The following is a 25,430-nucleotide window of genomic DNA, read 5'->3' as shown; positions in this document are numbered from 1 at the left end:
CATAGGTGGCTAGATAGATGGATACGCTCAAAGTCGCCGAAGTTTGCTAAGAAATGCTTCGCATTTAAAACTCGTTAGTGAGGTACACTGAGGAAAAGAATAATGTAATCGTACTGAACCAGTTTTGCCTGCAAAGCACTGAATGTCCATCTTCACAATAGTGTGATGCTTTTGAGATCTAGGTTAAACTGGCACAACCTTCCATGTGACCTGCCTCGACAGATGTCACTGGGCGGCCTCGTTGAACTAAGCCATGCTCAAGGCAGGCACGAGGCAGTGCAGCTGCATGCGGTGACCCGTCCGACTTATCCGTGCGGCCGCTGTAACCGCACGGCACCATGCGAAACCTGCGAAACAAAATGCGCTGCACATCCTTCCAGGTGGCCTTAAAGTTGGTAGCCGCTGATCGTAGTAGCCGCTGACCGCACGGTGAGCTATCCCGGGTGAGTACGTTCCGGAAAACAACTTGCGTAGCCAGTCCTGCGGCAGCGAGTCGACTTGCAACGCGATCGCCTTCGTCTTGGACTTCTTCGCGCAGCGTCTGAAGGCGCCGACGTTCTCGCCGTACCATTCGTGGTTTCCGTAGAGAAATATAATTGCAAAACATTCATTACAGTGAAAAAATGAAACAAGGGTTAGAAGCAGGTGGGTGGGGCCCCTAATCCAGGGCTCCACTGGCCTCAGCAACCCGCCGCGCCTGGTCCAGGAGCGCTACTTGGGCCTCCTTTCCCTCGCTGGCGAGTAAGGTCTCCCACTTCTCCATCGTGAACCTTTTCGCCGGAATCTGAGGCGTATTAATTTTGGCTAGCCTTAACTCACATTCCCATGTAACGTGAGCAAGTGTTGGCTGTCCTCCACACCACGGGATAAAAAAAAATACGCAGCGTTCGTGTTAAATAAAAGAGAACTGCGGGTCTCTGTATCCAGTCGGAGTATTCCGTCTCCGTTGCCCATTAGCGGCGACTGGCATGTTCCGGAAGGAAACGCCGGTCCACCACTGCGTACTTTGCGCCTCCCCAGGTTTCGCTCCTACGCAACGCCGCAATGAGCGTCAGCGTCAACGTCACCGCCAGTGTAAGCGATAGCACCCGCTGCTTCGCATCTGCACGCGTGGTTCCCTTTAGCGGGAGATGGCGTAATTTTTAATTATCTGACCTCCATTATTCTAAGTTGCCATATGCATTACAGTTTTATATAAAATTTGTACTGTTTCTTTTGAATGACCATTATTATTCTAAAATTCTATATGATTGTATAAGATCACTCAATTCTCGCCCAACCCCAACTGTGGGTGCGAGCCACAGTAGAAGGGGACAAGAACAAAAACGCCTAGCACGAGCTCAGAGAAGAAGAAGCGATCACGAGCGCACGGTCATACCCCTGGAAACCTCAGTGGAGTCAATCTAAAAAGTTAGCAGTTATTTTAACCAAATTTCGATGCCGTGTCCCTCCATTAAACTTTTACTTGCACAGAGCTGGTCTGGCGATATCCCCCCTGTGTCCATTCTGTGAAGAAACGGAAACAATAGAGCATTACTTTATAACATGTAAAAACTATTCATTAATTAGGAAAAGACTTTTAATTGTTCCTTTTCAAGCAGTAGGTTTAAATTTAACTGCAGATAATGTTCTAAGTTTCGGTGCCTTTAGCTTGGGACATTGCCACAGGAGCGTATTCGATGCTGTATGCAATTTCATTCGAGAATCAAAGCGCATGTCATAATAATGCCTGCTTAAATATATTTCTGACGACACTTGTCTAATTTTGAATGAAATTTGCATATTCATTTGATTGTGACCGGGTGAGATAAGCTCGATTGTCTGGTCTACTCAAAATTTCTGTCTTCCACTGTAGTATTACCTCACCTTTTCTCTTCTTGATTCAATCTTTAATTATTTGTTTAGTTTAATATTCCTTTTTAGTTAATGATTATTTTCTATTACATCATTAGTTTTTTGATTAAGGATAAACCTTTTAATATATATCATTTAGGATACTTCTAGATTTCATGGCCAATCCCCCATAGTGGGTATGTGCCAGTGCGAAGGGGCAACAACAACAACAACAACGCACGGTCAGCCTCTTCCGCCTGAGGTCGTCGATCAGAGCCGCTTCGAAAAGCCTCCTGCTTTCGCCTAGACTCGCGTTAGCTACTGTGCGGGACAAATCAAGCCCGAACTACGGGATACTGGTACCGCGCCTGTCCCGACCCTCGGACTCCTACTAGAGGAGTGCGTGTACCAGGAAGAGTACCAGACCTGTTCCGGCTCGGTGCACGGCCCTGTCTGGCAATTCGGCAGCGACCATCGAACTTCCGTTGAAGGACCGTGTACCAGGAGGGCCACCAGACCTGGGCGTAATCCACTCTCGCCACCGTCTTCGGAGGCCGTCGAGCAAGCAGCCACGCTGGACGAAGACGCCGACGACGTTCAGGACGCCGGGGGCGTGCTGTCATGGTGCGCGACGCACGTGAGCCCGTGCTTGGCGACGCTGGTAGCGAGTCTGGCGTACGCGAGCCTGTACGCGCTGGTGCCGCACCTGGTGACCACGGTGGTGGCGCCACGCTGCTTCGCGCCCGACTGCTACGACTTCCCGAAGGAGCTAGCCATGGCCATGGACGCCAACGTGGACCCGTGCACCGACTTCTACCAGTTCGCATGCGGACGATGGAGCAAGGTATTAGGTCAACGCCTGCGCATTTCTCCTTGGAGAAAAATGTGATAATACGACCAGCACATGTATGATAACGCCACTGTCGTAATGTTTCACAACGACGAAACGTTCCGAATCGCCTTCATTGTTCGCAAATATCTTCATGGTGACATGGAGAAAAACAGAATGAATCAAGAGTCCGTTGCTGCTATATAAAACCTAATTAAACAAATAAACAATGTACGTAGGTATATATCATTGGTTGTACAAAGAGTAGATGGGAAGAATTTCAATTGCTTCTCTTTGTCACAGTTACTACGCTACCGATGTAAGCTTCAAAGTATCCCTTATGTCTCCGTTGCCTTCATTGTAAAATGTGAAACTCACGTTTTGTCTTTTGCTTCGGTTCATAGCATGTATTATACGCTCCTGACTATACTTACTGCACAATTGCTGTTTAAAATATTGAATCAGACCTTTATCGACTTTGTCCTTCAGTCGAACGAAGAAAATCTGTTTTGATAAAAGAAAACTTTAGATTATGAGATAAAACTACTCGAAAATTCTTTAAAACGTACATGTCTAGTTCAACGAATAAGTTTACATGGCACAAAAACAAACGAACATAGAATGAAGGGACAAATAAGACCACAGGGGCATGCTAGATTTTTCTGCTCGTCCTCGCTTTTTCATGCCATTTTTAACTTCAAAGTAGGAACAAACTAGCCCGCAAAGACGTCCTTCTAAAGTTGTAGTTCGAAACGGACTAGATTAGAAGGGATATATATCAGTGAGACCACTCGAACAGTACCACTCAATGATGAAAATCAATGTTTCCTTGGTATAAATAATATCAAATATACTTCATAGCAATGATATATCATCGCATGACGCACGCGCTAAGTTATGTGGTAAGCATTGAAATACAAACTAACAAGAATTTATTCAAAGAAGTTTATAGCTAGCCTGTCAAGTGGGCAGTTCTCGAGCAAGTTACTTCACAAGAGCATTCTCATCACCGGAGATAGTTTGACATCATGATTTTATCAACGCTGGTAATTCTCGCCAACAACAATGCTGTCTAATATCAGAGACCTGAGAACCAAACACATCCTGGACATTCCCAGGTGCATCCGATGGACACGAACCAGTTCACGAGCCTCCAGCGCAAGATCTTCTTCAGCCTCTACACCGACATCAGGCGCCAGCCGAGCTCGGCGCCGAGCCGCTCCGGCGAGAAGTCAGCGCAGGCCTTGCGCATGTGCGAGGACATCTTCGTGAACCGCGAGGAGAACCTAGAAGGGCTGCGCACTTTCCTTGGCGACCACGGCCTCGGCTGGCCCGACGTGCCCTTGGACTCAGCCGAGTTCAACGTGCTCGACGCCCTCGTGGGCCTCAGCCTGGACGCCGACGTGCACTTCTTGTTTCAGATGAAGCTGGTGCCCAACTTCCGGCAGGACGACCGGCTGATCCTGTCGCTGAGCCAGAACCAGGGGCTCATGCTCTGGTTCCAGCACAGGGTCCTACACCTGCCCGGCGCAGCCCTGGGCAAGATGCTGCAAAAGCTGGCGGCGGCACTGGGCAACCCGGGTCAAGACTACGCGTCCCTGGTCGAGGACATGGTCCAGATGGACACCGACCTCATGTCCATGTACTTCGAGTTCAAGGAGAAGGACCTCATCGGCTACTCGCAGTTCCAGGTACGACGCGTCGGAATGAAGTGAAATATTTATTTCTCTCGTCACTGTGGGCAGAAAGAAAAGGACGTGAAAGTGTAAAGCCGCACGCTGTGACTTGAAAAGACATCATTATTCCACACATGAAATCATGCCGAAAAAACAGCTTATCATTGACAAACGCACAGAAGCACAGAAACCATCGAAACACCTCCTTGATTTTTGTAAATGCGTAGAGAAAAAAACACATGCAGCATGGATCATACAATCTCCGAATCTCTCGTAGAAAAGTGCGAATGGTCTTGCAGCATTTCCCAACATTTTCTATCGCATTTTACCATTCAACGTAATCGCTATCGAAACTTACAAAAATAGAATGAAGCGCCATCCATCAATGCAGTAGTGGTGGAACACTAATGTATCAGTGTATGATTTAAATTTAGTGATAAGGGTGATGGGCGTCAGCAGGGGGGTGCAAAAGGGGGGGGGGGGTGCAAGAAAAGCTAATGCCCCTTCAAGCGACACCAGCCTTCCCCCAACAGCCATGCAACGCAAGTTTGCAGCCTCCAAGGCGATATCCTGTCGACGCCCATGATCGGGGCTTCTTTGACCTACCTGTATGAGCAGGAAGTACAGTTCTCAGCAATGAAGACACAACAGTCAACCCGTCGTCATAACTCAGCCAGCCAGCCAGCCAGTGCACAACATAGGTCGACAAAACTTGTGGAGCTGGCTCAGATTTGCTCGTAAAATATATATTGCGCCTACGGCGTACTCAGACTCACCCTCACCAAAATACTCTTTAGCCGGAGTGAATAGGATTCACACTCATGAATATTTTCAGACAGACTCACTCGGACACTCACAATGAAGGGTTCGGTGAAGGCCTGAAATAAAGCCAGCCAGCCTCGAAAGCAGGTCAAGATAAGTCAACAAAGTCTAAAATAATACAGAGAACTGAAATAACCATTAAAGTGATTAACACAATGAAGTTGTTACAAACCAACCAACATAAATAACCCCGAAGTAATCACAATAATAAATATAAAATACCTGAAAGTGTTTCGTAAACACGCGGCGGACACTTCAGCCACGCAACAGATGGCGCCACTACCTCGCCAGACAAGCGATAGCTCCTTCTACCGGCGCTTCACTGCTCCATCTGATATGGGAAACAGCCTGACCGAACTCGCTGCGCATAACACGTATCTCATGTCGTAACCAGCAGGGACTCGATAACGCACAGCAAAAAGTGCGCATGTCACCCACTGAGTTGGCGATTCTACATTCTACTCGTGCCGGGGAAACCGTACATACATGTTTACCTCAAACACTGACACCATCGGCGATTTCGTCAACGGTGCAGTGGACACTCTACGAACGGTAATCACCCACTGTTCATGCTACGTACGTACTTACTCAAATTCTACAGTTGTGAAACTTGAGCTGCACAGCTGTGTTAAGCGCATGTTTCAGATTAGCATTTAGTGAAAGAATTGGAACGTTTTTTTTAGGGGCGAAGCTCCTTAAGGCGTCACCCGATCGTCTTCCGTAGTAACCACCTTTATCGGGCATGTGCCCCAAAGAAGTTTGGTTCTTGGAATGTCCGCTAGATGGCGGTACCTGTATATAATCAATATATAATGAAAATATGCGGGATGGTGGTACTTGGAGTGTTCACTAGACAGACGGACAGAAACACGGACGGACAGATCGATCTACGGATGGCCACACGGACAGACGGACGGAAGCACAGACAGATGCACGATTGGACGGATGCATGATTGGACGGACGGACGCACGGAAGCACGAATAAAGTGACGGACACATCGCCCCACTAATCATCATTCACTCGGTGGATATGCTGTAATTTTTTCATCAACGCGTTTTCTCTTGTAATTATTGTGCGTGTTTAGAAAAAGTTGCTAACGATTTAGAGTACTTCGAACACGGCTAGTCACGGCAAGAATGCTCGTGGACTAGAGGGGAGCGGGGGGAGTTGAAAAGTGGTTAACGATTTTTAGACTGCTTAGTACTCTACTATGGGAAAGCATAAATCCACCCCGTGTGTCTAGAAAAAGTAGCTCACGATTTAGAGTACGAAGTACTTACTATGGGAGAGCATGAAACCGTCCCGATGGCCTCAATGAATGACGTCGAGAGCCTAACCACCGATGTCGGATTGGTTTAGAAAAAAGTAGTAAACGTTTCAGAGCACTCGGTACTCTACTATGGGAAAGCATACAGCCGACCCTTGGGTACTCTATCACGGAAGCTTTTGGCTAAGATCAAAGTGTCAAGAGAGGGTGGGGGGGGGGTAGAGAAAGTGGGTAACGATTTAGAGTATAGGATACTCTACTATGGGAAAGCTTAAAGCCGTCCCGTGAAGCAAAAAAATTGCCCGCAGCTTCCCTCGGGGGAACACTGAGGAGGATGCGGAGCATATAATTGGTTAACGGGGTGTTAAAGTGCGACTTACTTGGGTCGATGGCTAAATTGGTTAACGTGGTTGTGAAATGGGGTGTTAAATTGCGACTTACTTGGGTCGCTGGCTAAATTGGTTAACGTGGTTGTAGGAGGGGTGTTAAATGAGTGAACACGTACGACACGTATGCGAAAGGGCGGTGTTTATTTATTGCGACGAACTTTGAGCACGATGGCTTTTAGATGCCACTTTGGCCGGCGCTGGTCGAAGGGACGTCGATCATTGCGACCTCGGACGTCGACGCGCCGTACAAACCAACCGACGAGCGGCAACTGAGCGAGCGAGCACCGACCTTGAGTATATATACAGCGCGACGGCGCATGCACTGTCAGCTGTCGAATGTTCGAGAAGGGGGAGAAGCGCAACGGCGCATGCGCGCGCGTCAGCTGCCGATGTTCTCGAAGCGCGACGGCGCATGCGCGCGCGTCAGCTGCCGATGTTTTCGAAGCGTGACGGCGCATGCGCGCTACATTATACAGCTAGCGAATGTTCGTGAAGAGGAGAAGCGCACGCGGTGTGTAGAGGAGGAAGGGTGCACAGATGGTGGAGGAGTGAAGCGCGCGCGGTGTGTAGAGGAGGAAGGGATGCACAGATGGTGGAAGAAGGAGGAGGAAGCTTGCGGACGGCGCCGCACTACAAGCCTCGAGTATTAGATGCTCCGCATCTAAAAGTCAGACTAGCTGAAAATGGCTTATTGTCGTAGCAATACAAGAACGGGGAAGTTTAGAAAAAGGCGGTAACGATTTAGAGCACAGGGTACGGGGGGGGGATTAGAAAAAGGGGGTAACGATTTAGAGTACAGGGTACTCTACTATGGGAGAGCTTAAAGCCGTCCCGTAAGAGTAGACACACAAGTCCAAACGCTACATATAGGTACGGTACGGACGAAGAAACAGCAGATGAGGGTGTCAGTGGAGCCAAGCTGCGTAAGCGAAACCCTTGCACAAATTATCTTGAAAAAACATGGTGCTACATCTGGTTACATTTCAGAGCTGAGCAGTCTATACAAATGGTTTCTTTTGTAACTTATACAATAAAAAGTGCTAGTAAAAGCAAATTAACCTTCAATTTTATCCTTTAACAAACGACTACATAATATTCAAAATGCTCGGAGCAGTAAATTTAAATGTCTCACGAATTCTTGAAGCAAGGGACAGGTGGTAATAGTGGCTAACTGGTGTAACAGGTTCTTAAAGAGAAAAGAGAAAAGTAAGCTCCGTAATGCCTAGTTCACACTGAAACATCCGCTTTCTACAGCGACCGAAATTCCCCTGCCGCCGAAACGCAGCATCGTTCGCACTGGACGCGCCCCGCGCCGCCGAATATGCCATCTACTACGGGGCGAACGCGGGATGGGTGCGCTGTCACCCGGTTGTTGTCGCGGCTTGCAAACGCTACTACGCTATCCGGTGGTGTGTACTTCGACGATTCTCGTACGCAAGAAGCAAGAAAAGACAGTACTGCTTACTTTGCTGGCAAGTGGCTGTCTTGTAATGCACGAAGAGCAGAAAAACCACCGACGCCAGCGGCGTTGGTGGGTTTGTTTTGCTCTGCAAGACAGCAACAAGCTCGGTCACCTCTTTCACGAAATACGGAGGCGAAGTAGGCACAGAGTAGGTTAAACTCCCGTTGGTTTCAACACTCAGTTACGTGCACTGCGGCATAACAAGTGAGTAGGGCTTGGCCGCCATTTTTCAAAATTCCTTGACTAGCGCTCCTATTGGTCCGCGGTGACCGATTCGGCGGCAGACACCGCAAAAATCGGTCAGAGAGCGATCGGCGCGGAGAAGGCCCTTTCGGCGGAACTAGCCGCCGCCGAACCGGATTCGGAGCGCTTTCGGCGGCCGGAATACTCCGTGTGAACGCGGCCTAACTGTCTGCATCAGAGTGCAACACCTCAACAGTAGCTCACGAGGGAAGTGGATAAAGAGGGGTCAAAAAGATAGGTATAAAGGGTAAATAGATAGAGGGAGGCGCAGGGACAGCGAACGACAGAAAACGAAGGAAGTAAGGAGGAGATGGGAAAGATGGACACGGTCGCAGGAGTCCAAGGACGGGGCACCACTCAGTGAAAGCTCTTGTCGGCGTAGGGCGAGCCAGTCGGCCAGAGCTGCGCTGTCGTCGGAGGTCTGGGGGGTGGGGCACAACCGGTCGGCACGAAATTCAGCGAGCGAACTGGTTCAACTAAAGCCTCTGATAGACATGCCAGACATACAAATGAATGACACAATAATTGAAAAAAAAGCATCAGCTCTACGCGAGATCGCTAACGTATTACTCATCGCGACTAACTTTAACTCCGACTCGTGGCTTGATCCAAGTCTGAGTGAGTCCAAGTGTGTCGACTCATGAGCCCATTAGTCAAGAATTAGCTTGTTTCACAGTGTCAATGCTCTTTCACACCAATGTCTTATGCAATCAGTGCTCTTTCTGACGTCTTTTAATTAAGTACCTTAGAATACAAGTTATGAGTGCTTGCAAGCGAGTAAGAAACAACATTAAATGTATTTATATATTACGAGCTTCTCTGGAAGAGCTGGCGGGGCAGAGGTCAAAGCAACCTCCTACGCAACTCACACCTCTGATCTATAAATATTGTAACGGTGTATGAATACTGCTCTGTAATACGTATGAGTATACACGTGAGTATATATGTATACCCAGATAAGGCTGATACTTATGGTGACGACGAGGAGATAGCACTCAAAATATATATCTTGCACTTTGAACTCATTTGGACTCACTCATCAAATTTTCCCTGAGCCGTACTCACACCCACGAAAATGTTTATACTCCGACTCGCTAAGACTCACTCACCAAAATAGTACGCAATCAGACTCGCTCAGACTACAGCTCGATCCGGGTCGAATCCGAGTGAGTCGACCCATCAGTGAGTTCGCCCTCCTATGGTGCTGAAAAGTGAAGACACCTGCGCACGTTTTTAGGGACAAAGCTCCTTATGCCATGGGTCGTGCGTCCGCGATGCATGTTGTTGTTGTTGTTGTTGCTGTTGTTGTTGTTGTTGTTGTTGTTGTTGTTGTTGTTGTTGTTGTTGTTGTTGTTGTTGTTGTTGTTGTTGTTGTTGTTGTTGTTGTTGTTGTTGTTGTTGTTGTTGTTGTTGTTGTTGTTGTTGTTGTTGTTGAAAGCGTGTCAGTCAAAATCGCATTGAAAAAGTAATGGGCAAGTTGTAGGCAAAGTAACCACTGGATTCCAGATTAAAATATTGGATTCCAAGAAAAGGCGAATTCGCGGATGAGAATAAGAAGTTTGTGGGTGCAACGTGGCATGCACCAAGCACAGGACCGGGTTGAATGGTGGAAAACTTCAGAGGTCTTTGCCTACGGTCAGGCAGAGAGGCAGAATGACGATTGTGATGGTGATGTGGGACGCCAGCGCAAAGTAAACGGGAAGAATACAGGAAAGTTGAAAATTCTCACGTTACTAGCGCTATAGTCCTGTCTATATGTTGCCGTGTTTATTTGGCTGTGTTCTGAACTATGAATGTCTACCAACTGTCTAGCGTTCACACGCTGTTGTGCGTGACACGCAGGAGCTGGGCGACCTGAGCGCGGGCCGCGTCTCCTCCGAGCGCTGGCTGGGGGCCATCAACCGGCACCTCCCCGAAGAGGCCCAGATGGGCGAGCTCAGCGAGCTGTACATCATTGGCACCGCCTACTTGGGCGTCGCGGGTCGCTTCCTGGGCAAGTACGCTCGTGAGCCGGACCGGCTGCGGCTCTTCACCGGCTGGCACGTGGCCCGGTCGCTGATGCCGCTCGCCTCGTATGAGCTCACCAAGGCACTGCAGGTAGGGTTAGACAATCACCCTAGATTTCACGGAACTGTGCAGAGAAGTCATACAGAAAATGAACTTGTTGCTTGAGTTAGCTAATCATTTACAAAATTACTTGAGCCCGTAAACGCAGCACTTTTACACACACACGCACCCAGGTAACTGTGAGTGTTGTATACAAGGGGTGTTTAATTGAAAAGGTACGATGGGACACTCCGGATATAAATGAAAACTTTCTTCAAAATATGTGCCTGATCTAAACGATCCCATAAAAGAACGAGCCGAAGGATTCCTTGTTCCTAGTATTCGCGTGACCGTGACGAGAGCAGTCCTCAAAAGCGTCTTTCAGTCTGTGGCCCGAGTTTAAGCGATTCCCTTTTAGATGTAGCGTTAGCTACACTGGCCAAGCGAAGGCCAAGCCAAATCGGTTTTGCGTGCACGTACGAGATCCATGCTGCGCATGCGCCAGCAGCAATGACTGGGCGTACCTCTTCAGGCTGCGAATGTATAGATCGATGGCAAGTTTATTGTTCCGCCAGATAAGGAGCCACCTCATCTGCTCTCCTTCCCTGGCAACACGCACGCCTAGGTGACGGGGGCCGGCACCTTGGCGATTAGAGGCAGGCGAAGAGGTACTGGCTTTTTGCGGTTCCTTCTGCATTTTAGAATATTGACGTCATAGGCGCGGCAGACGCATTCTTGTTGTACCCCATGACTCGTGCACCTCGAGTCACGCTGTTCTCTTTGGTCGCATTTGCCGCGGCGCTCCATACCGATAGCGGGGCGTTTGCCAGTATCGTATACCGATGGAAGAGGAGAGCGAAATTGCTGTTCAGTGGCGCAGAAGAGCAGAGAAGCTTCATGATGATGTGATATGTAGGGTTTAACGTCCCAAAACCACTATATTATTATGGGGGACGCCGTACTGGAGGGCTCCGGAAATTTGGACCACCTGGGGTTCTTTAACGTGCACCCAAATCTGAGCCCACGGGCCTACAGCATTTTCACCTCCATCAAAAATGCAGCAGCCGCAGCCGGGATTCGATCCCGCGACCTACGGGTCAGCAGCGGAGTGCATTATCCCCTATACCGTCGCGGCGGGGCGATCGGAAAAGCTTAACTCCCTTGGATCCCGAAGTAGTTGTCGGACAATTCACCGTTGAGCGCAAGAAGAACGAACGGAAGACTAAACGTGCAGCGGAGACAACGGAGCAAAGGAAGTAACGTCTGGCAAAGTGGCTTCACCAGGAGGCCGATTGACTGACTCAGATACTGTGAAACTTAGCGAAAGCGGCAGCACGACTCGGACCTTCGAGACGGACTTCGTAAACAATCCTTTTGGATATGTGTGCGACGTGTGTGAAACACCAAGGCACATGAAAGACTTGACCACGGCAATCAGTACCATGCGTGAAACATTGATTTTAGCGACACCCCCTTAGCTCACGCTGCGTATATGTTGGCATAGCCGAGCAAAGCCACTGCTGAGTTTTGTATATGCGAAGCAGCTCTTTGATTAGCCTGTGTAACGCTGTCCCTTACGTTCGTACGAACCACTTCACCACAGGTGTTGGAACGGGGCCAAGTAGGTCAAGTCACAGCTGCACGATGACGTAACTCTCTCCCTCACCCTTAGCAGCTGCCGGCCCCTCGGCCTGCTCGCAACACACTTCTCTGTCGCTTCACCCTCTCCACCACCCGCAACGCTCGACCACACGTCGAGTGGAAACACCCTTCCGGTTCAATAATCTGCGATGAAACTTGAAACCCAACCCACCTCCCGTGTATTTGCGGTTCAAAGAAACATGTACTCGAGTGAACGCTACACTGAGTTTCGCTTCAAACCATTCTTCCAGCACCAGCGTCGACGCCCGTTTCAATTGGGTCAACGCCGTGCGCACCGCGGCCGCTTCGCATTCCATCAGGTTTTCCTTCGGGGAGACATTCACCTTCTTCACTACATTTTCTCCACTGCGGAAAACAGTCTGTATGTGAACAGTGTGTTTACATGTACAACTAATCCTCATAACTAATTCTTATGCACTCATTGCCAAGCATTGAAGGCAATCTTTCTTTTTGTTTTTTTTTCTAGTACGTTCAATATTGAATTCCGTTTGCGTTGTGTAATATTGTTACGTAAAAATGACACGAGGTGTGTCTATTTAAAATCTATATTCAAAATGATGCGTATGGCGTCGCCTAAGATGGAAGCAGCACGCGCAACCGACAGACCACTTCCTCGTTGTCGTCTTTTCACCACTGATACGTCAGCTACGTAGCATGACCCCCCCCCCCCCCGGCGGTAAAAGCGCCGTCTTGGTGCACATTAACTACGGTCTTCAGTAGGCAGGTGGTAAGGTTTCAGTCTGCTGACGTGCACAACATCACTGGGTGTGGTTGCAGGCAGGCTTGTGGTCTCAGATGCAGGAATGATCTCATAGGTGACGTCGGTTACCTGGCGGATGATACGGTAAGGACCCATGTAGCGAGACAATAACTTCTCTGATAAGCCAACTCGACGAACTGGGCACCACAGGAGAACAAGAGAACCGGGTGAGAAGTGAACGTCAGCATGCCGGCTGTCGTAAATGGCTTTCTGGGTGGCTTGCGAAGCCGAAAGTCTAGAGCGGGCGATCTGACGTGCGTGGTCGGCACGAGCAATAGCGTCGCGTGCATATTCGGTTGACGGCGTTGTAGTGGTTGGAAGTAAGGTGTCGAGTGGTAACGTCGGATCACGGCCATAAAGCAAATAAAAGGGTGAATAACCAGTGGTGTCGTGGCGCGAAGAATTAAACGCGAAGGTCACTTGAGGTAGCGCCAGGTCCCAGTCATGGTGGTCGGAGGACACATACATCGCGAGCATGTCCGTTAGGGTCCAATTTAGCCGTTCGGTAAGGCCATTTGTTTGGGGTTGGTAGGAAGTGGTCAGCTTGTGGTGCGTCGAGGAAGAGCGCAGAAGATCGTCGATCACACGGGACAAAAATGCGCGGCCACGATCTGTGAGTAATTGGCGAGGAGCGCCATGCTGTAGGATGACGTCGTGGAGCAAAAAGTCCGCAACGTCAGCAGCGGTGCTGGTGGGGAGCGCTCGAGTGATGGCATACCTAGTCGCGTAGTCTATAGCAACAGCGACCCACTTGTTGCCCGATTTCGACTCGGGAAAAGGACCGAGAAGATCTATACCAACACGGAAGAAAGGTTCGGTTGGGATGGAGATCGGTTGAAGAAGTCCAGCCGGGGGCGCAGTAGGTCGCTTCCTACGTTGGCATTTATCGCAGGAGGACACGTAACGGCGAACGGACCGGGCGAGACCGCGCCAAAAGAAGCGGCGACGCACGCGGTCGTACGTCCGAGATACACCCAGATGACCAGCAGTTGGTTCATCGTGAAGCTCGTGCAGCACGGTTGAACGCAAATTTTTCGGCACGACAAGAAGGAGCTCAGGGCCATCTGGCTGGAGGCTACGGCGGTACAGCGTGCCATTCAGGAGGACGTACATGCGAAGTGACGTGTCGTTCGGAGCAGATTCGAGACGGTCAATAAGTTGTCGCAGAGAAGCATCACGACGTTGTTCATCACCAATCTGAAGAAACTGGGACATTGACATGACGCTGAGGCTAGGCTCGATGTCTGGTTCGTCGGGCTGATCAACAGGGTAGCGGGATAAGCAATCGGCGTCCAGATGGAGACGTCCAGACTTATAAGCAACCGAGTAGGAATACTCCTGTAGGCGCAATGCCCAACGACCAAGTCGTCCAGTGGGGTCCTTCAGAGAAGAAAGCCAACACAGCTCGTGGTGATCTGTGATGACACGGAAAGGGCGGCCATACAAGTAAGGACGGAATTTCGAAACCACCCAAACAAGAGCAAGACATTCCCGTTCTGTTATAGAATAATTGCGTTCAGACTTAGAAAGCAGACGGCTCGCGTACGGGATTACGCGGTCGTTGCCCCGCTGAATTTGCACCAAAACTGCACCAATTCCGTGACCACTCGCGTCTGTTCGCACTTCTGTGGGAGCATAGGGGTCGAAATGTGCAAGAATAGGAGGTGTCGTTAGAGCGGTGATTAGCTGAGAGAAGGCGTCAGCTTGAGGAGGGCCCCAAGAAAATGGGACGTCTTGTTTGAGAAGGTCGGTGAGTGGCCGTGCGAGTGCCGCAAAGTTTTTCACGAACCGGCGAAAGTAGGAGCAGAGGCCCACAAAACTGCGAACATCATGGACAGAGCGTGGGACTGGGAAGTTTGTTACAGCGCGTACTTTCGCCGGGTCTGGCCGTACGCCAGCAGCGTCAACAAGGTGACCCAATACGGTAATCTGACGAAGACCGAAGTGGCACTTGGAGGAATTGAGCTGCAGGCCGGCCCGTCGAAATATGGATAGAATGGTCGAAAGGCGTTCAAGGTGGGTTGCAAAGGTAGGTGAGAAAATGATCACGTCGTCCAGGTAACACAAACATGTCGACCATTTAAATCCTTGTAGGAGCGTGTCCATCATTCTTTCGAAGGTCGCTGGAGCGTTGCAGAGCCCGAACGGCATGACCTTGAATTGGTAAAGGCCGTCAGGGGTAACGAAGGCGGTCTTTTCTCGGTCCATGTCATCTACAGCAATTTACCAGTAGCCAGATCGGAGGTCGAGAGATGAAAAGAAGGTGGCGCCATGGAGGCAATCAAGGGCATCGTCAATGCGTGGTAGAGGGTACACGTCTTTTTTGGTAATTTTGTTGAGATGGCGATAATCAACGCAGAAACGCCATGAGCCGTCTTTCTTTTTTACTAATACCACGGGAGATGCCCAAGGGCTCGTTGATGGTTCGATTACGTTTTTCGTAAGCATTTTGGCCACTTCTTTCTGAATCACTTCTCGCTCAGATGCTGACACGCGGTACGGCTGACGGTGAATGGGCGCAGAGTCACCAGTGTTGATTCGCTGAGTGACAATTTTAGTCTGGCCCAAGGGACGAACGTCGGTGTCGAAAATGTCACTGTATGAGGCCAAAACTTGGCAGAGAGCGTCGGCCTGGTGAGGCGACAGCTCCGATCCAATCATGTTTCGAAACATACCATCGTCGGAGCTGGGTGACCGTGAGACTGCGCTTCGATCAGGAGCAGATACAGCGACAACACTGACATCGTCCTCTGTTATGGCAGTTAGCTGGGCTAGAGACATCTGGCAGGGCAACACTTGAGGGGGGAAACCAAAGTTAAGGAGCGGAAGTAACACACAGTTATCCGCTATGGTCGCGATGGTATAGGGCACAGTAACACTGCGCGTCAGCCGAACGTCAGTAATTGGCGTAACGATATAATCACCGTCAGGAACGGGAGGGGTCGATGACAAAGACACGTACGTGACGGCTCGAGGTGGCAGGCGAACGAAAGTGGTTGGGCTCAAGCGGCTGGTGGGCTTTGCAGAGTAGTCGGCAAAGATTGGTAGATCAAGGCTGAGGGTACCAGACGAACAATCAATTAAGGCCGAGTGTGCCGAAAGGAAATCGAGGCCAAGTATGAGGTCATGAGGGCAGCAGGCTAGCACGGCAAAAAGGACCACGGCGTGACGACCGGCAATGCCGACACGAGCAGTGCACATTCCGATTACTCGTACAGTACCGCCATCGGCAACACGTATTGCCTGCGTCGTAGATGGCGTAATAATCTTTTGTAAGCGGCAGCGTAGAGAAGCGCTCATAATAGACAGGTGCGCACCTGTGTCAATGAGGGCGGTCACAGGAACATGGTCGACTTGTACTTCAAGCAGGCTATGGTGCGTGGGAAGCGTCAGTAGAGGATTTTCGGTCGTGATTGGTATTGCAGCTTCACCTCTATAAGCTGCAATATCTAGTTTTCCTGCTGCGGTCGTCCAGAGAAGCTCGGCGAGGAAAAGCGCCGAGGTGGCGGAGAGCGGGATTGGTGACGTAGCGGCGACGGGGAGCGAGAGCTGCGGCGACCGGACGAAGAGGCGTCAGGGTAGCGGCGACCGGGCAAAGGGGCGTCAGTGGAAGGCTCGTAAGATGACGACGAATAGAAATTGAAGGGTGTGGCGTCTGAACGTCGAGGGCTCGTCGGATGCATGAGCGCCAAGGTAGAGAAAGTCTGACGTGGTTGGTTTGACCAACGGCGGCGGCAATAGCGAGAAACGTGCCCAGGCTGGTGGCAGGAAAAACAAATAGGTCGGTCGTCGGGTGTTCGCCATTCCGAAGGGTTACGGAAGGGCATTGTTGGAGGTGAACGGCGAGCGTGTCCTCGGGAGTAGGACGGGACTTCAGGGCGAGTCAGGGGACATGCTGAGGGAAGTCCGAGGTTCGCAAACTCCTGCCTCACCACAGCTTGTATTAACGCCACTGACGGCTGTTGTTGGTCAGAGGCGAGCGTTGCGAAAACGGGTGGCTGAAGAGAAGCCGGACAGGCGGCTTCGATTTCCCGACGAACAATACGTGTGACGTTGTCATGCGTGGGGGACTGGCGGGCGGCTTCACACGATGAGGTCGCGGCCGTGTTGGGCAGCCGGGTGAATCGCTGAGTAATACGGCGGCTCTTGGCTTCTTCGAACCGCCGGCACTCTTTAATGATGGCGTCGACGGTGGCAACGTTGTTGTAAACTAGTAGATTAAATGCGTCGTCTGCTATGCCTTTCAGCACATGGGCCACTTTCTCCGACTCACTCATGTGCTCGTCAATCTGGCGGCATAGGGCGATGACGTCGTGAATGTACGCGACGTACGACTCCGTCGACGTCTGTGCACGGGCCGCCAGTTGATTCCGCGCTGCGATCTGCCGCCCAATGGTGTCGCCAAAAAGGTCGCGGATCTTTTCTTTAAAGGAGTCCCAGCTCGTAATCTCCGCTTCGTGCGTCTCGAACCACACGCGCGGTGGGCCATCGAGGTAAAAAAGCACATTGGCAAGCATAAGAGTCGGGTCCCACCTATAGCTTGCGCTGACCCGTTCGTACCGGTGGATCCATTTGTCGACGTCAACGCCATCCTGACCGGAAAATACACCGGGATCACGAGCAGGAGGTAGAACGACGTATGTAGAAGTCACGGTAGGGGCAGGTGGCGAAGACGATGGTTGTTCAACCTGTCACATGGTTGGACCTATGATGACGCGGCCGTTGCGGAGCTTCGTGATGAAGACGGGGAAGTACCCAGCACGTCCACCACAAAGATGTTACGTAAAAATGACACGAGGTGTGTCTATTTAAAATCTATATTCAAAATGATGCGTATGGCGTCAACTAAGATGGAAGCAGCACGCGCAACCGACAGACCACTTTCTCATTGTCATCTTTTCCCCGCTGATACGTCAGCTACGTAGCAATATTGACATGCTGTATAATTTATTATTTGTTTGTTAGTGTTAAAGTTAACCGAGTGTCCCGCTGCAGTCGCTCTACTTTGGGACCTTCACCTACATACCACTGACCATGGACCTTTGTATCTTGAATTAATAACCGGCTGAAACTAAACTAAACCCTAACTCCAGGCCGAGACGAGCGAGGCGCAGATGGCCGTCACGTACCTCGAGTCGTGCATCGGCCGCGTCTCGGAGATGGCACCGTTCGCGTTGGCCCACTTCTTCTTCGCCAAGTTCCTGCCGGCGGGAGCGCTCAAGACAGCCGACCACATGGTGAACTCGATACGCGACTCCTCCCTGCTCGCCTTCCGCAACCTCTCCTGGATGGAGGACTCCACGCGCAGGCAGGCCGTCAACAAGCTCTCCTCGCTGCACGAGATCGTCGCCTTCCCCAAGGAGCTGTCGTCGGCCGAGGCGATCGACGCCCACTACTCCTACCTGCCCAAGTTCAGGTCAGCCACAGCATTAACGCACACCAAATCGCGACGCCTAATACGCCGAAAAAAAATGATCGCAACTCTCTCAGAAGGGAATAGCACTTTAGAATGGGTAACGACGTGATGGAAGTGGCAAAAGTCTACTAAAGACAGGTACATGACCACGGAGTCGCACTATGAAACGGAAGTTACTAAAGCAGTTAGAATAGGGTGGTGCACATTCGGTAGCCATTCTCAAATTATGGATGATAGTTTGCTACTATCATTCAAGAGGAATGTGCAGAACAGCTGCGTTTCACTGGTGCCTTCTTGAAGCGGAAACCTGGAGGCTTACATAAAATGGAACTCGCGAATTGAGGACGATGCAGCGAGCGATAGAAAGGAAGATGGGCGTAACCTTGAGGGACGAGAGGACAGGGCGGGCCATGGTACAAACGGGTTTGTAGGGCATCTTAGTCGTAATGAAGAGGAATAAGTGGGCATAGTCAGAGCGTGTAGCGCGTATAGGCAAGATAACCGGTGCTCACATAATGTATTCCTGGATGAGGCAAACGAGCAAGGGGGGACACCATTAAGTGGGCAAACTGAATGTTATTGATAAGTCGGCTTAAACCTGGCCACAACAAGCAGAGGACCGGGTTGATTGGTGGAACATGCGAGAGACCTTTGTCTTTTAGTGGACACCATCATGCAGTTACGATGAGTATGATAACGACGCAAATGAAGGGGAAGAGCAACACAAGGACAAGCGCAATACGCGCTTGTCCTTGTACTCGTCATTGTGTTGTTTCCCTTTGTCCTCACGTTCTTTTGCTAATACCGTTACGCTTTCAAGTGGCTCTACGGCTGGAGAAACAAAAGCAGCACAAGTTCTTCATGGCGGTCATATACAATATATTACATCTATCGCGACTGCAATCCGGGGGCACGGGTCATCGTGTACACAAAACTGGGGGGAATTCATGACTTAATTTCAAAGCACAGCTATAGGCTGTACCCGCATAAACGATTAGGTGCACGTCCCCTGTAATGTATGTTATTAATTATTTTTCTAAATAATTCGCTAACATTTTATATGAGCATCAATACAAGATTACCCTGCAAAAAGCGCATTAGGATTGAAAGGCAGAGCCGATCAACCGTGGACAAAGGTTGTTGTATAGCATATCACAAGAAAACAAGTTTTTAGTTAAGGCTTCTGTGGTCCTTACGAACAACAACCAAATTTGACTGATCTTAATTCTATCAGCGAAATGTCTTTCAACTCGCTTTCCGGGTGAACTAGAGGGGTCCCTTTAATTTAAAATATGTTTAAAATTTCGTATTACTGTGCCACCACTTCTGTTGAGCAGTGTACGACATATGCGCATTCAGGGAAGTTTAAGCCGCTAGGCAATAATAGTGCGAGGATTCGGGAAATGGCGGAGCTGGTGGCATTGCCTTCTTCTTTTTCCTCCTCCTGATAGTAGCTGCCCTGTCCCAATTCTTACTATCCTATACGATAGGTTATGCTATACTATACCGTACTATACTACACTATACGATAGATTATACAGAGCTGAATTATACTATAGACTATACCATACTATACCATATTATAGTATATTATACTACATGATAGGATATGCTATACTATACTACAATATGTTATAGGCTATACTACACCATACTGTACTACACTGTACGATAGGCTATACTATACTACATTATATTATAGGATATACTATACTTTACGATAGCCTATACTATACAATACTATGTGACAATATTCAATTGGCTATACTACGATAGGCTATACTAAACTGTACGATAGGCTGTACTAAACTGTACGCTCTTTTTGTTTTTGTTTGGTATCTGTGTTCCATCTTTTTCTTTTTCGATTTCTTTATCATTTATCATTCTCATTTGCTACCCTTTTTTCTCCCCTTTTTCTCTCTGTCTCTTTCTCCTTGCACTCCTTCTCTCACCTTTATTTTTTTCGCGTTCATTGTCTCTCTGTCTCTGCGCTCGTTCTCTCGCCAATCGGAGTTATGGCATCACACGCCATATAGGCGCACGTCTTCTGGGACGAAGCACGAGATGAAGATGACGAAGAAAGCACGAGCTGGTTCATGATCACAAGTTTTCAGGTGTCGTGAACGGGCGCAACGAAAGAAGGACTCTAATGCTTTACAACCACGCAAACTTGGCAACTCTACGCAGGCGCCCGTTTCTGCGCACGTACACGGAATCGCTTCGCGCCGCCCTGGCGCAGTCCAAGCCCCTTCTGCGCGGTGGCCGCGGCAACCGGTCCATCAACCGCGAGCTGTACCTGCATGCGCAGCCCATACCGGTGAACGCGTTCTACATGTTCGTCTACCACGTGATGTTCATCATGCCGTCCATACAGTTCCCGCCGTACTTTGCGCGCTCCCTGCCCTTGGCGGCGCGCTACGGGGGCCTAGGTCACGTGGTAGGCCACGAGATCACGCACGTCTTCGACCCTTTCATGGGGAACATGGACCAGACCGGAGTAAAGGTGCGCTAGCTAGTTGCAGTTGGTAGACAAGTTAGAGCCTTAATTAAACAGCACGCTATAGAGAAGTGTTTGCTCGAATCGCATGAAACACACATTTGTGATAGCATGTAGTTTACTGAAAGACGACGCTTGGTTTGACAGAAAGGACGAAAACGTGTTCCTAAGGGATACCAAGTATTATTTCCCACTCTCAACAGATTTGTGCAGTGCTCCTTGGGAACCTACTTACTGTTTATCTGTATATTATGTGCATCGTAACCGCAATGTTTGTAGTTAATTTGCATTGTTCAGCCAATATACAAATAATTTACGTTAGCTGAAGCAGCACACCAAGTAGTTCTTACACTCGAAAATGGTCTTACTGGACTAAAATACAGCGCAACGCGTAATACCAGGCCTAAATCATTGCAGTGTGATTCGCTATAATGCGCGCAATATAACAAAAAGTGTAGCTCTTATCTTCCTCATTCAAGAATCGACACTTTACCCCTAAAGACATGCGAAACAAATTTTGTATAGGTTTCCTGCACTCTCGGATACGTGAAAAACTATTTTTCGCTCAAAAGAAGCACTTGTTCTCGTAAAATACTGCGTATTTCAATTAATTATATAGATAACACATCTGATCGAGTGTGCAAAAGTAACGAATTCCGAAACTCTAACGGGGAAGTGTGTACCAACTGTGAAAGCTTGTCGTTAGAGAAAAACGTTTACGAAAGGCTTCGCGATATTGTACAGACGTACGTCACCTCATGACAAAGAAAGGTGCTCAATTCGAGATTAATATTTCGGCTGCTACTCTGAATACGCACGCATAGAATCTCCAAAACACTAAAGAAAAAGAAAAGGTAGTTAGGCTAAACTTTCAGTGCTAGACGAGTCACTCGCATTACGGCCCGTCAAACAACCCTGATTTTCAGTACTTGGCGAAAATACAGCGACCGGGCACATGAAGACAAGAAACCTTATTAAGAAGCTCACATTTTAAATAATATTGGGAAACTTAGAGGCCCTGCTGCACGCTTTTATCGCGGCCAGAAAAGCTGGCGATCGGTAGTCTAGGCTCTTGAGAACACATGAACCAGACGTTATAGCACAGTGCACGGCCTGAAACCCAACTTCTCAAAGTCGCGTAGAAATCGCTGCCTCGTCTCTCTACAAATGATGCCGTATGCCTGAATAGTTGCGCCATATGCCCCATGTGCATGTACGTTGCCTGATTTCAGCATCGTGAGCGCGGCCTCCGAGATGCAACGGTGTGCCGCCAGCTAATCTCTGGGGCCTTGTCGAAAGCTGCATAGTTCCTGTGGCCGCCACGACATGACGCCACGTGCCCCGCACGTGCTCGCCATCACGCTGAAGCCGCGCGTTCGAAGAAAAAAATGAAGAGAAAATTCTCAAGGCCATGACGCACGCTGACGAAGGGAAGCAGCTCTTTCCCCCTGGTCATCGCCTTCCCTGCGTAGCTTTCAGCGCGCTCGCTGATACGATAGGAGAAAGAAAGGGCTTAAAGCGTGCGATAAATCAACTCCGCTATCGCATGAAGTGTTCCGATTAATAAGCTCTTTTCATGAAGTCATTAGAGCATTACTAGTAAATGTGCTGCAAGACCCCTTTGAAGTGAATGATTTATATGTAGTGTTTAACGTCCCAAAACCACCATATGATTATCAGAGACGCCGTAGTGGAGGATGCTGGAAATTTGAATTACCTGGGGTTCTTTAACGTGCACCCAAATCTGAGCACACGGGCCTACAACATTTCCGCCTCCATCGGGAATGCAGCCGCCGCAGCCATGAACAAAAAGGTGAGCTGTCCATGAAAAATCGTATGCGTGCGAAAACTGTCCAAAAATAGAACAAGTAAAAACATACGACACACGAGTACCCGGTGTTTACGCTGTCTCGTTGTCTCGTTTACATCGCCAGCCCCGCCGCAGTGGTCTAGTGGCTATGGTACTCGGCTGCTGACCTGCAGGGCGCGGGTTCGAATCCCGGCTGCGGCGGATGCATTTCCGATGGAGGCGGAAATGTTGTAGGCCCGTGTGCTCAGATTTGGGTGCACGTTGAAGAACCCCAGGTGGTTTAAATTTCCGGAGCCCTCCATTACGGCGCTTCTCATAATCACATAGTGGTTTTGGGACGTTAAACCCCACATATCAATCAATCAATCGTTTACATCGCAAACCTTTTCACTGTGGATCGGGAAGGCTTTTTTTTTTTTGCCTTGAAGAGGGCGATTTCGTATCTAATGACCTTCGACAAGTTAAAGGCCCAACCTCTGTCCCGACAGGTGAACTGGTTCTCGGAGGCCTCCCGGCTGAGCTTCATCGGGCGCCTCGAGTGCCTCGTGAAGCAGTACAGCGAGGCGTCGAGCCACTACCGCGAGCCCAGCTCGCTCACGCTGTCCGAGGACTTCGCCGACAACAGCGGCCTCGAGCACACGTTCGCCGCCTACCGGCGAGCCGTGCGTCGGGGCTCCGGGGCCTCCGGGGTGGCAGGCTTCGGCAACGACCAGCTCTTCTTCCTCGCCTCGTGCCACAAGTGGTGCTCGGCGAGGGCAGAGCTCGGCTCGCCCTACTACTCGCCCAAGAACCTGCGCTGCAACGTGCCGCTCATGAACAGCGCAGAGTTCGCCGTCGCGTACGGCTGCCCCGGCGGGGCCCCCATGAACCCTGCCAAGAAGTGCACCTTCAAGTGAAGGTCAAACCGCGCTCGTAATACGTATATATAAAAAATAGCTCACGCAAAAAAAAAACGTGTTTGCATATATTTTTACTATCGTATGTACATTTTGGTTTTCAATGCAAAGCTATTTATGGGAGGTAGTACATAGTTATACGTGTTCAACCTGTTATGATGTGGTTATGAGGCCTTGTAGATCGTCTCCTGCAATTTCGACCACCTGGGATTCTTTAACGTGGCCCTGCATCTAAGTACACAGGCCGCAAGCGTTTTCATCTCAATCAAAAATGCAGCCCCGGCGAACTTCAAGTCAGCCTTATTTAGGCCAATTTACACTGAAATCCCATTTCGCTTCCCCTCTTTGGGAGAAGCACTATGAGATTTCAGCGATGTAAATTAAAACGTAGACGCTGTCATAGAAAAGTAGGAATGAGATGAGTTATGCACGAGGGCATCAATCACAAACTGGCTCGTTCATGACAGGGTAAATTCAATATCATTGGGAAAATCAGTTGTCCTGTAGTGAACATAACAATGATGGTGATTATGACAGTACAGATGAAAACAATAATTTTGTCTTGCGGACTTTAATAACTGCGTTTGCTGTTGCATTCCGGGAGAGCCTATTGCTCTCCCATCGTTCAGTACATCGCATTCGAAATCGTCGCACATTTGTTCTAAACAGCTAGAAAATGCATGATCTTCAAGGTCCCATCAACTGAAGCAGTCACAGGCTGCGTCCTGTCTGTATATTGCTGCGGCTATCTTTTTTCTGTGACTTGCCGTTGGTTGGTCCTGTCAGTAAACTGGTTCACGGCGTAGTTTTAGATGCGGAGCATCTAATACTCGAGGCTTGTAGTGCGGCGCCGTCCGCAAGCTTCCTCCTCCTTCTTACACCATCTGTGCATCTCTTCCTCCTCTACACACCGCGCGCGCTTACTCCTCCACCATCTGTGCACCCTTCCTCCTCTACACACCGCGTGCGCTTCTCCTCTTCACGAACATTCGCTAGCTGTATAATGTAGCGCGCATGCGCCGTCACGCTTCGAGAACATCGGCAGCTGACGCGCGCGCATGCGCCGTCGCGCTTCGAGAACATCGGCAGCTGACGCGCGCGCATGCGCCGTTGCGCTTCTCCCCCTTCTCGAACATTCGACAGCTGACAGTGCATGCGCCGTCGCGCTGTATATATACTCAAGGTCGGCGCTCGCTCGCTCAGTTGCCGCTCGTCGGTTGGTTTGTACGGCGCGTCGACGTCCAAGGTCGCAGTGAAATGAATTCCAACGAATCCACAAACACAATGATCGACGTCCCTTCGACCAGCGCCGCCCTTTCGCATACGTGTGTACGTGTTCACTCATTTAACACCCCCTCCTACAACCACGTTAGCCAATTTAGCCATCGACCCAAGTAAGTCGCAATTTAACACCCCATTTCACAACCACGTTAACCAATTTAGCCATCGACCCAAGTAAGTCGCACTTTAACACCCCGTTAACCAATTATATGCTCCGCATCCTCCTCAGTGTTCCCCCGAGGGAAGCTGCGGGCAATTTTTTTGTCCACATCGCCTTATGAAATGTGAGGCCACGAGACGGCTTTTTGCTTTTCAACAGTAGAGCACCAAGTACTCTAAATTGTTAACGACTTTTTCTAAACGCGCTACACTAGTACCGGTAAAACCAGCTTTGACTATAGAGTTAACGTATCGAGCTTACGCGGGTCAGTGGTGGCCAAACTAACCATTGGCTACCATTCAGCAATGTCGACCGATGTTACTTGTTCTCGTAACAGCGAAATAAACGCATGTATACGCCTCTGCCTCCATCAATTAAAA

At 49.6% G+C, this 25,430-nt stretch overlaps 1 protein-coding gene across 1 annotated transcript; it reads left to right on the top strand.

The window, feature by feature from the left end:
* Nucleotides 1-1,044: 1,044 nt before the first annotated feature.
* On the top strand, nt 1,045-23,609 carry LOC119184014 (neprilysin-1). The gene is made up of 7 exons (XM_075874462.1): nt 1,045-1,074; nt 2,141-2,677; nt 3,781-4,353; nt 10,365-10,619; nt 18,084-18,406; nt 20,594-20,909; nt 23,202-23,609. Exons 1-7 carry the CDS (start codon nt 1,045-1,047, stop codon nt 23,607-23,609), a joined length of 2,442 nt encoding a protein of 813 aa, XP_075730577.1.
* Nucleotides 23,610-25,430: the final 1,821 nt, after the last annotated feature.

This window comes from Rhipicephalus microplus, chromosome 9 (assembly GCF_043290135.1).
Source record: "Rhipicephalus microplus isolate Deutch F79 chromosome 9, USDA_Rmic, whole genome shotgun sequence".
In the NCBI taxonomy this organism is placed as follows: Eukaryota; Metazoa; Arthropoda; class Arachnida; order Ixodida; family Ixodidae; genus Rhipicephalus; species Rhipicephalus microplus.
This window is presented reverse-complemented; position numbering and strand designations above follow the sequence as displayed.

Excerpts from the sequence above, each read along its gene's own strand:
- LOC119184014 (XM_075874462.1), top strand. The coding sequence starts at position 1,045 with ATGAGCGTCAGCGTCAACGTCACCGCCAGT. Across the intron at positions 18,407-20,593 it reads TCCTACCTGCCCAAGTTCAG|GCGCCCGTTTCTGCGCACGT; the intron begins GTCAGCCACAGC and ends AACTCTACGCAG. Across the intron at positions 20,910-23,201 it reads TGGACCAGACCGGAGTAAAG|GTGAACTGGTTCTCGGAGGC; the intron begins GTGCGCTAGCTA and ends CTGTCCCGACAG.